The sequence below is a fragment of the Oncorhynchus nerka genome, linkage group LG6, assembly GCF_034236695.1.
Source record: "Oncorhynchus nerka isolate Pitt River linkage group LG6, Oner_Uvic_2.0, whole genome shotgun sequence".
NCBI classification, from domain to species: domain Eukaryota; kingdom Metazoa; phylum Chordata; class Actinopteri; order Salmoniformes; family Salmonidae; genus Oncorhynchus; species Oncorhynchus nerka.
Window position 1 is genome coordinate 28,083,925 of NC_088401.1, and position 12,064 is coordinate 28,095,988.

At 44.7% G+C, this 12,064-nt stretch overlaps 1 protein-coding gene across 3 annotated transcripts in view; it reads left to right on the forward strand.

Moving 5' to 3' along the window:
* Nucleotides 1–12,064, forward strand: part of prex2 (phosphatidylinositol-3,4,5-trisphosphate-dependent Rac exchange factor 2) — a 232,719-nt gene that overhangs the window by 125,022 nt on the left and 95,633 nt on the right. For all 3 annotated transcript variants that reach the window (XM_065019468.1, XM_065019466.1, XM_065019467.1), the window contains exons 24-25: nucleotides 4,958–5,180; nucleotides 5,345–5,552. In XM_065019468.1, coding sequence (XP_064875540.1) covers nucleotides 4,958–5,180; nucleotides 5,345–5,552 — 431 coding nt within the window. The remainder of the gene's footprint in view (nucleotides 1–4,957; nucleotides 5,181–5,344; nucleotides 5,553–12,064) is intronic.

Below are 12,064 nucleotides of genomic sequence, written 5' to 3' on the forward strand. Positions count from 1 at the left end.
TTTACGTAGAGAGATGTGAATGTTTACGTAGAGAGATGTTGTTTATGTAGAGAGATGTGCGTGAATGTTTACGTAGAGAGATGTGCGTGTGAATGTTTACGTAGAGAGATGTGTGTGTGAATGTTTACGTAGAGAGATGTGCGTGTGAATGTTTACGTAGAGAGATGTGCGTGTGAATGTTTACGTAGAGAGATGTGCGTGTGAATGTTTACGTAGAGAGATGTGTGTGTGAATGTTTACGTAGAGAGATGTGCGTGTGAATGTTTACGTAGAGAGATGTTTATGTAGAGAGATGTGCGTGAATGTTTACGTAGAGAGATGTTGTTTATGTAGAGAGATGTGCGTGTGAATGTTTACGTAGAGAGATGTGTGTGTGAATGTTTACGTAGAGAGATGTGCGTGTGAATGTTTACGTAGAGAGATGTGCGTGTGAATGTTTACGTAGAGAGATGTTTATGTAGAGAGATGTGCGTGTGAATGTTTACGTAGAGAGATGTGTGTGTGAATGTTTATGTAGGGAGATGTGTGTGAATGTTTACGTAGAGAGATGTGAATGTTTACGTAGAGAGATGTGAATGTTTACATAGAGAGATGTGAATGTTTACGTAGAGAGATGTTGTTTACGTAGAGAGATGTGAATGTTTACGTAGAGAGATGTGAATGTTTACGTAGAGAGATGTGAATGTTTACGTAGAGAGATGTGCGTGTGAATGTTTACGTAGAGAGATGTGAATGTTTACGTAGAGAGATGTTGTCTACGTAGAGAGATGTTGTTTATGTAGAGAGATGTGTGTATGAATGTTTACGTAGAGAGATGTGAATGTTTACATGGAGAGATGTTGTTTACGTAGAGAGATGTTGTTTATGTAGAGAGATGTGTGTGTGAATGTTTACGTAGAGAGATGTGAATGTTTACGTAGAGAGATGTTGTTTACGTAGAGAGATGTTGTTTATGTAGAGAGATGTGTGTGTGAATGTTTACGTAGAGAGATGTGAATGTTTACATGGAGAGATGTTGTTTACGTAGAGAGATGTTGTTTACGTAGAGAGATGTTGTTTACGTAGAGAGATGTTGTTTATGTAGAGAGATGTTGTTTATGTAGAGAGATGTGTGTATGAATGTTTACGTAGAGAGATGTGAATGTTTACATGGAGAGATGTTGTTTACGTAGAGAGATGTTGTTTACGTAGAGAGATGTTGTTTACGTAGAGAGATGATGTTTACGTAGAGAGATGTTGTTTATGTAGAGAGATGTGCGTGTGAATGTTTACGTAGAGAGATGTGTGTGTGAATGTTTACGTAGAGAGATGTGTGTGTGAATGTTTACGTAGAGAGATGTGTGTGTGAATGTTTAGGTAGAGAGATGTGAATGTTTACGTAGAGAGATGTGTGTGTGAATGTTTACGTAGAGAGATGTGAATGTTTACGTAGAGAGATGTGAATGTTTACGTAGAGAGATGTGAATGTTTACGTAGAGAGATGTTGTTTACGTAGAGAGATGTTGTTTACGTAGAGAGATGTGAATGTTTACGTAGAGAGATGTTGTTTATGTAGAGAGATGTGCGTGAATGTTTACGTAGAGAGATGTTGTTTATGTAGAGAGATGTGCGTGTGAATGTTTACGTAGAGAGATGTGCGTGTGAATGTTTACGTAGAGAGATGTTTATGTAGAGAGATGTGTGTGTGAATGTTTACGTAGAGAGATGTGTGTGTGAATGTTTACGTAGAGAGATGTGTGTGTGAATGTTTACGTAGAGAGATGTGTGTGTGAATGTTTACGTAGAGAGATGTGTGTGTGAATGTTTACGTAGAGAGATGTTTATGTAGAGAGATGTGCGTGTGAATGTTTACGTAGAGAGATGTGTGTGTGAATGTTTACGTAGAGAGATGTGTGTGTGAATGTTTACGTAGAGAGATGTGCGTGTGAATGTTTACGTAGAGAGATGTTTATGTAGAGAGATGTGCGTGTGAATGTTTACGTAGAGAGATGTGAATGTTTACGTAGAGAGATGTTGTTTACGTAGAGAGATGTTGTTTATGTAGAGAGATGTGTGTGTGAATGTTTACGTAGAGAGATGTGCGTGTGAATGTTTACGTAGAGAGATGTGAATGTTTACGTAGAGAGATGTTGTTTACGTAGAGAGATGTTGTTTACGTAGAGAGATGTTGTTTACGTAGAGAGATGATGTTTACGTAGAGAGATGTTGTTTATGTAGAGAGATGTGCGTGTGAATGTTTACGTAGAGAGATGTTGTTTATGTAGAGAGATGTGCGTGTGAATGTTTACGTAGAGAGATGTGTGTGTGAATGTTTACGTAGAGAGATGTGTGTGTGAATGTTTACGTAGAGAGATGTGCGTGTGAATGTTTACGTAGAGAGATGTTTATGTAGAGAGATGTGTGTGTGAATGTTTACGTAGAGAGATGTTTATGTAGAGAGATGTGTGTGTGAATGTTTACGTAGAGAGATGTGTGTGTGAATGTTTACGTAGAGAGATGTGTGTGTGAATGTTTACGTAGAGAGATGTGTGTGTGTGAATGTTTACGTAGAGAGATGTTTATGTAGAGAGATGTGCGTGTGAATGTTTACGTAGAGAGATGTGTGTGTGAATGTTTACGTAGAGAGATGTGTGTGTGAATGTTTACGTAGAGAGATGTGAATGTTTACGTAGAGAGATGTGAATGTTTACGTAGAGAGATGTTGTTTACGTAGAGAGATGTTGTTTACGTAGAGAGATGTGAATGTTTACGTAGAGAGATGTTGTTTATGTAGAGAGATGTGCGTGAATGTTTACGTAGAGAGATGTTGTTTATGTAGAGAGATGTGCGTGTGAATGTTTACGTAGAGAGATGTGTGTGTGAATGTTTACGTAGAGAGATGTGCGTGTGAATGTTTACGTAGAGAGATGTTTATGTAGAGAGATGTGTGTGTGAATGTTTACGTAGAGAGATGTTTATGTAGAGAGATGTGAATGTTTACGTAGAGAGATGTGAATGTTTACGTAGAGAGATGTTGTTTACGTAGAGAGATGTTGTTTACGTAGAGAGATGTTGTTTACGTAGAGAGATGTGAATGTTTACGTAGAGAGATGTTGTTTATGTAGAGAGATGTGCGTGAATGTTTACGTAGAGAGATGTTGTTTATGTAGAGAGATGTGCGTGTGAATGTTTACGTAGAGAGATGTGTGTGTGAATGTTTACGTAGAGAGATGTGTGTGTGAATGTTTACGTAGAGAGATGTGTGTGTGAATGTTTACGTAGAGAGATGTTTATGTAGAGAGATGTGCGTGTGAATGTTTACGTAGAGAGATGTGTGTGTGAATGTTTACGTAGAGAGATGTGTGTGTGAATGTTTACGTAGAGAGATGTGCGTGTGAATGTTTACGTAGAGAGATGTTTATGTAGAGAGATGTGCGTGTGAATGTTTACGTAGAGAGACGTGAATGTTTACGTAGAGAGATGTGTGTGTGAATGTTTACGTAGAGAGATGTGTGTGTGAATGTTTACGTAGAGAGATGTGTGTGTGAATGTTTACATAGAGAGATGTTGTTTTCGTAGAGAGATGTGTGTGTGAATGTTTACATAGAGAGATGTTGTTTACGTAGAGAGATGTGCGTGTGAATGTTTACGTAGAGAGATGTTTATGTAGAGAGATGTGCGTGTGAATGTTTATGTAGAGAGATGTGAATGTTTACGTAGAGAGATGTGTGTGTGTGTGAATGTTTACGTAGAGAGATGTGTGTGTGAATGTTTACATAGAGAGATGTTGTTTACGTAGAGAGATGTGTGTGTGAATGTTTACGTAGGGCCTACGACAGAGGTTTCACAAAAAAATGTTTTTAGCATGCTGAGCATACCCCGCAGGCACCTAGCATATTAACACACAGAGATGCTATCAGTCACTTAGTTAGTATGCAGACCAGGGGAGCATGGCTTACAGTAGAGAGTTTTGGTGGCGTGCAGATTTATCTTCCTGTTTTCCATGGTTGTATATGAGATTTACCGTGCAGCCCAGGGGACGTATATATTCATTTAAACAATCTAGTATTTATATTGTCCAGGGTAATGTATCTGACAGAAGACATTTCTTCTTCTGGTTTCAATGGAAACTGCCAAACCACAGCACGCTATGATGGATCTCTCTATTTGTCCGGTGTTAGTTCTGCATGGACGTGATGTGAATGTTGGTTATTACTGCTTTGTCGGAACTAGAAGCACAAGCATTTCGCTACACTCGCATTAAACATCTGCTAACTATGTGACAAATACAATTTGAGTGTATTTGAATGGGGAAAACACCTCGGCAACACATACACAAGCATGCTACTGAGATGAAATGATACCGTGGAAGAAGGTTGAGCTTCTTGAATCTATACCCCTCCATAGAACGTCTCAGTAAAGGACAAGAGCTGTTTAATGTCACCTGTTTACAGTACTTTGTCAGACTGTGTGCAATAATTCTCTGGTTTCAGTGAAATCACCCAACCCAGCATTAAACATAGTTTGACTTATGAATGAGTGTGTTGATAGGTGATGTGTTTCAGGTTCAGAGTTGCTCAGACTTGTAAATACTCCACATAAACACAGACTCCGGTTGTTTGTTAGGCACATTCTGTTTCCTGTGTCCAGACGTTGATGATTGGCTAATGGCTGAACTATTGAACTTAAATCAAAGGGTTACAGAGGGGAATGTAAATGATTCTGACAGGGGTTTTCTGACCAGCTTATTACTGCTTAGTCTGCATCCAGAGACTGAAGGGGCTCGGATTCAAGTAACTTGTAAGATTCCTGGAATCGGGAGGGTATAAGCAGGACATAACGAATCCCCAAACAGGGATTTCTGGAAAACTTGGGAATTTTGATCAACTTGGTGTAATTTTGCAATCCTGAAGAGAGCATCACCAAAGCATTGTTAAATGCTTAACTCCCACCATCTCTCTCTCTCTCCTCCCTCCAGTTCTCGCGGGTGTTGAAGAACAGGGCGTGGCCCACCTTCAAGCAGGCCAAAACCAAGGTGTCCCCGCTCCACAGCAGCGACTTCTGCCCCACCAACTGCCATGTGAACGTGATGGAGGTGTCCTACCCCAAAACCACCACCTCTCTGGGCAGCGCCTTCGGAGTGCAGCTGGACAACAGGAAGAGTTCCACCCTGGAGAGAGGAGGTCGTAACGCCGAACAAGGTGAGAGCATGGCACTAAGCACTGACCTCCGACCCTAACCCTGGAGGGGGGGGAGCAGATAGCCTAGCGGGGTTAGAGAAGAGGCCAGCAACTGAATTTCTTGTAATCTTGCTAGGATGCCAATGTCCATTGTAGTGCTGCGTTTAATTCTGACCGTCTCCCAGGTAAGCTGAACCCCATGGTGTACGTACAACACACCATCACCAGTATGGCAGCTCCGTCAGGTCACAGTCTGGGTCGTACGGAGGGTCACGGCCTCCGCTTCCTGCTCCGGGAGGATGACCTGCTGGTCTTGGACTCCTACCAGAAACTACTAGGCAAGCTGACCACGCTGGTGAAAGAGATGGAGGGCCACGCCTCACAGATACACGAGTGAGTCTGGCAACACACACGTGCGCACACACACGTACACAGATATGTGCAGGCACACACACGCGCGTGTGCACGCCTGCCTTGCACGTACGTGCGCATGGTGCGCTCACACACAGCCTTACTCAGAAGTATTTTGTTTGGTAGAATGTGTTTATGTGTCTGAGACTATTGGTTTGATTTCCATTTTAATATGCACTGCTTGGACGGTGAAACCGGCTGGGGAGAAAATAGATTTTGGTATAAGCAGAGGAAATGTTTTGATTTGTAAAGACCGGCGACTGCTTCCGTGATGCCGTTTCCCCTACTATAAACACACACACACACACACACACACACACACACTAGTATAAACTGGTCCTCCGGATACATGTGAGCCTCATAAAGTGAGCCGCAGTTTTCGAAGGCCATTGTGTGTGATATAGTGGTCTCTAGTGAGTGAGAGGAGACGTGGTCGTTCTCACGTTGTTACTCCAGTGTGAGCGATGTGTGTGTTTCCTTGCTGGCCATGCTGGTTCCAGTGCTGTTGATGGTGTCATTGTTTGGAGGTTCAGAGTCACAGGGAGGAAATGTGAAACACTGACATCTGACAGGAACAACACACACACACACACACACACACACACACACACGTACACATGCACATATGCTTATCAGCACGGATGTTAATGACATGCTTCTGTCAATGCTAATTAGTGTATGCACACATTGTGACGCACTGAGACATTCCTTAAAGGTAGACAAGGAATACTAATTTGCTGTGACCTCTATGGTTCTGGGTGTGTCAGTGTTAGCCAGTGGATTCCAGAGACTATTGATCGATCCTCTGATCTCTGATAGGGCCTCTCAGGAGCAGCAGAGCAAAATGAGCTGCCGGGCCCTCTGAAACCAGGCAGAGAGGGAGGGTCCATTTTGAGGGGACCTGATTTAAAAGTTTTCTCTTGCGCTCTCTTTCGTTCTAACCCTCTTCTTCTCTCTGTCCCTTGTCCATTCTCTCTGTCCCTCTTCTTCTCTCTGTCCCTCTTCTTCTCTCTGTCCCTCTTCTTCTCTCTGTCCCTTGTCCATTCTCTCTGTCCCTCTTCTTCTCTCTGTCCCTCTTCTTCTCTCTGTCCCTCTTCTTCTCTCTGTCCCTCTTCTTCTCTCTGTCCCTTGTCCATTCTCTCTGTCCCTCTTCTTCTCTCTGTCCCTCTTCTTCTCTCTGTCCCTCTTCTTCTCTCTGTCCCTCTTCTTCTCTCTGTCCCTCTTCTTCTCTCTGTCCCTCTTCTTCTCTCTGTCCCTCTTCTTCTCTCTGTCCCTCTTCTTCTCTCTGTCCCTTGTCCATTCTCTCTGTCCCTCTTCTTCTCTCTGTCCCTCTTCTTCTCTCTGTCCCTTGTCCATTCTCTCTGTCCCTCTTCTTCTCTCTGTCCCTCTTCTTCTCTCTGTCCCTCTTCTTCTCTCTGTCCCTTGTCCATTCTCTCTGTCCCTCTTCTTCTCTCTGTCCCTCTTCTTCTCTCTGTCCCTTGTCCATTCTCTCTGTCCCTCTTCTTCTCTCTGTCCCTCTTCTTCTCTCTGTCCCTCTTCTTCTCTCTGTCCCTTGTCCATTCTCTCTGTCCCTCTTCTTCTCTCTGTCCCTCTTCTTCTCTCTGTCCCTTGTCCATTCTCTCTGTCCCTCTTCTTCTCTCTGTCCCTTGTCCATTCTCTCTGTCCCTCTTCTTCTCTCTGTCCCTCTTCTTCTCTCTGTCCCTCTTCTTCTCTCTGTCCCTCTTCTTCTCTCTGTCCCTCTTCTTCTCTCTGTCCCTCTTCTTCTCTCTGTCCCTCGTTATTTTTTAATATTTTTTTTTACCGTAAACATTACAATCACAAAAGTTCCAAAAGAATAAAGACATTTCAAATGTCATATTATGTCTATATACAGTGTTGTAACGATATGCAAATAGCTAAGGTTCAAAATGTAAAATAAATCAACATGAATATAGGTTGTATTTACAATGGTGTTTGTTCTTCAGATCACAAATCAGATCACAAACCTTGCTGATGTGATTGCACACTGTGGTATTTCGCCCAATAGATATGTGAGTTTATCGAAATTGGATTTGTTTTGGAATTCTTTGTGGGTCTGTGTAATCTGAGGGAAATGTGTGTGTGTGTCTCTCTCTCGCTCTCTCTCTCGCTCTGTCTGTCTCTGTCTCTCTCTCCGTCTCTCTGTCTCTGTCTCTCTCTGTCTCTGTCTCTGTGTGTGTAAGTGGCTGTGTGGTGTGTGACTGACCTTGTCTCTCTGTCTCTGTGTGTGTAAATGGCTGTGTGGTGTGTGACTGACCTTGTCTCTGTGTGTGTAAATGGCTGTGTGGTGTGTGACTGACCTTGTCTCTGTGTGTGTAAGTGGCTGTGTGGTGTGTGACTGACCTTGTCTCTCTGTGTGGTGTGTGACTGACCTTGTCTCTCTGTATGTAAGTGGCTGTGTGGTGTGTGACTGACCTTGTCTCTCTGTGTGGTGTGTGACTGACCTTGTCTCTCTGTGTGTAAGTGGCTGTGTGGTGTGTGACTGACCTTGTCTCTGTGTCTCTGTGTGGTGTGTGACTGACCTTGTCTCTCTGTGTGGTGTGTGACTGACCTTGTCTCTCTGTCTCTGTGTGGTGTGTCTCTGTGTGGTGTGTGACTGACCTCGTCTCTCTGTCTCTGTGTGGTGTGTCTCTGTGTGGTGTGTGACTGACCTTGTCTCTGTGTGGTGTGTGACTGACCTTGTCTCTCTGTCTCTGTGTGGTGTGTGACTGACCTTGTCTCTCTGTCTCTGTGTGGTGTGTGACTGACCTTGTCTCTCTGTCTCTGTGTGGTGTGTGACTGACCTTGTCTCTGTGTCTCTGTGTGGTGTGTGACTGACCTTGTCTCTGTGTCTCTGTGTGGTGTGTGACTGACCTTGTCTCTCTGTCTCTGTGTGGTGTGTGACTGACCTTGTCTCTGTGTCTCTGTGTGGTGTGTGACTGACCTTGTCTCTGTGTCTCTGTGTGGTGTGTGACTGACCTTGTCTCTGTGTCTCTGTGTGGTGTGTGACTGACCTTGTCTCTGTGTGGTGTGTAACTGACCTTGTCTCTCTGTCTCTGTGTGGTGTGTGACTGACCTTGTCTCTTTGTCTCTGTGTGGTGTGTAACTGACCTTGTCTCTCTGTGTGGTGTGTGACTGACCTTGTCTCTTTGTCTCTGTGTGGTGTGTGACTGACCTTGTCTCTTTGTCTATGTGTGGTGTGTGGCTGATCTTGTCTCTCTGTCTCTGTGTGGTGTGTGACTGACCTTGTCTCTCTGTCTCTGTGTGGTGTGTGACTGACTTTGTCTCTGTGTGGTGTGTGACTGACCTTGTCTCTTTGTCTCTGTGTGGTGTGTGGCTGACCTTGTCTCTCTGTCTCTGTGTGGTGTGTGACTGTGTGGTGTGTGACCGTGTGGTGTGTGACTGACCTTGTCTCTTTGTCTCTGTGTGGTGTGTGACTGACCTTGTCTCTTTGTCTCTGTGTGGTGTGTGACTGACCTTGTCTCTTTGTCTCTGTGTGGTGTGTGACTGACCTTGTCTCTTTGTCTCTGTGTGGTGTGTGACTGACCTTGTCTCTTTGTCTCTGTGTGGTGTGTGACTGACCTTGTCTCTTTGTCTCTGTGTGGTGTGTGACTGACCTTGTCTCTTTGTCTCTGTGTGGTGTGTGACTGACCTTGTCTCTTTGTCTCTGTGTGGTGTGTGACTGACCTTGTCTCTGTGTGGTGTGTGACGGACCTTGTCTCTCTGTCTCTGTGTGGTGTGTGACGGACCTTGTCTCTGTCTCTGTGTGGTGTGTGACTGACCTTGTCTCTGTCTCTGTGTGGTGTGTGACTGTGTGGTGTGTGACTGACCTTGTCTCTCTGTCTCTGTGTGGTGTGTGACTGACCTTGTCTCTCTGTCTCTGTGTGGTGTGTGACTGACCTTGTCTCTCTGTCTCTGTGTGGTGTGCGACTGTGTGGTGTGTGACTGTGTGGTGTGTGACTGACCTTGTCTCTCTGTCTCTGTGTGGTGTGTGACTGACCTTGTCTCTCTGTCTCTGTGTGGTGTGTGACTGACCTTGTCTCTCTGTCTCTGTGTGGTGTGTGACTGTGTGGTGTGTGACTGACCTTGTCTCTCTGTCTCTGTGTGGTGTGTGACTGTGTGGTGTGTGACTGACCTTGTCTCTCTGTCTCTGTGTGGTGTGTGACTGACCTTGTCTCTCTGTCTCTGTGTGGTGTGTGACTGTGTGGTGTGTGACTGTGTGGTGTGTGACTGACCTTGTCTCTCTGTCTCTGTGTGGTGTGTGACTGTGTGGTGTGTGACTGTGTGGTGTGTGACTGACCTTGTCTCTCTGTCTCTGTGTGGTGTGTGACTGTGTGGTGTGTGACTGACCTTGTCTCCAGTCTTTTGTGCTGTAACCATGTATTGATGAATTGAAGCTTTCACATTTGGAACAAAGGCTACTTTTATTTCACAATCAGCATTTCCTTCCTTCCCCCTCCAAAGTGGAGACGGATTTCCAACTTCCAACCTCACTGGAGGGAATGGAGATGTTTCAGTAATGGGAAAAGAGAGAGCGGACATGGAAGGATTATTAGTTGCACAACTTATTGGCGGTGGTTCCTTGGCGTTGACCGTTTAGAAGCACCACAGCCTTTGACCTTTTGCATCAGGACACCGAACATGGAGTCCCACAGCTGTCCGAGGACGTGCCTGATGACGTGGTTTATATCTCTACCGCTTCTCCTCTCTTCTCCCCAAGTCCTGCATCACGTCAAGTCCTCCTCTCCTAGTCATTTTCACCGTTGTTTATTTTCTCTTCTGCCCCAGTTCTCTCTCTTCCAACCTTTTCTCCTCCTAACTTATGTCCCCCTATCCCCCCGTCTCTCCTCCTCTCCCACCTGCGTCTACCAGGTAAACGTCCATCCATTTCTCATCCCAGAGATTAGAACACTAACAAAGTCTGTCTCAAATGGCACCCTGTTCCTTATATACAGTACACTGATTTGGACCAGGGCCAATAGGACTGGGTCAACCAATAGGGCTGGGTCAACCAATAGGGCTGGGTCAACCAATAGGGCTGGGTCAACCAATAGGGCTGGGTCAACCAATAGTGCTGGGTCAACCAATAGGGCTGAGTCAACCAATAGGGCTGAGTCAACCAATAGGGCTGAGCAATGGACATTAGAGCGTTGGAAATCTATCCTTAAGTCTGAGTCCAAATTTGAGATTTTTGGTTCCAACAGCCGGGTCTTTGTGAGACGCAGAGTAGGTGAACAGATGATCTTTGAATGTGTGGTTCCCACCGTGAAGCATGGAGGAGGAGGTGTTATTGTGTGGGGGTGCTTGGCTCGTGACACGGTCAGTAATTTATTTAGAATTCAAGCCACACATGGTTACCACAGCATTCTGCAGCGATACGCCATCCCATCTGGTTTGCACTTAGTGGGACTATCATTTGTTTTTCAACAGGACAATGACTCAACACACCTCCAGACCAAGACAGAGAGTGATGAAGTGCGGCATCAGATAACCTTGGCTAGTATTCTTCAATGTAGAAAATAGAAGAAAACCCTTGAATGAGTAGGTGTGTCCAAACTTTTGACTGGCACTGTATATTGAATAGAGTGCCATTTGGGACGCATCCCACCTCTCCGGTCCAGTCGGCTCCAGTACTTCACATCTGTCCACTCTAACATGTTCACTTCCTCCCTGATTAAACCATGCTGATGCACTGTTAAGAACCTGACTGAGGTAAAGGCTTTGTAATGCAGATGCTCTTATCGATCTTGTGCGGGTGATTGATGCCTATTGAGCCGATAGAGCTTGTCAAGGGGCTTGATTAAAGGTGTATGTATATAAAGCTATTCAGGACAGTCTTAGGGGAGAGCTCTGAGAGTTGGTCGCTCTCTTTCCTTATCTCCCTTCTGTTTCCTCTCTCTGTTTCTCCCTCTGTTTCTCTCTCGCTCTCTTTCTGTTTCTTTCCTTTCTCGCTCTTTTTTTCTCTCCTTTCTCTCTCTCTTCGCTCTCTTTTCTCTCGCTTACTCTCCTCTCTTTCTCTCTCTCTCTCTCTCTCTCTCTCTCTCTCTCTCTCTCTCTCTCTCTCTCTCTCTCTCTATCCCGCCCCTGACCCAGTGTTGTGGTCCTGTCATTGTTATTAGTGGTTTAAGCAGCGAATGACCGATCTGCATGAAACTTGATACACTATGTATACAAACGTGGACACCCCTTCAAAGTAGTGGATTCAGTTATTTCAGCCACACCCGTTGCTGACAGGTGTATGAAATAGAGCACACAGCCATGCAATCTCCATAGACGAACATTGGCAATACAATGGCCTTACTGAAGAATTTATTGACTTTAAACATGCCACCTTTCCAACAAGTCTGTTCATCAACTTTCTGCCCTGCTAGAGCTGCCTCAGTCAACTGAAAGTGCTGTTATTGTGAATTGGAAAGGTCTAGGAGCAACAACGAATCAGCCGCGAAGTGGTAGGCCACACTAGCTCACAGAATGGAACCGTTGAGCAGCGCTTAAAA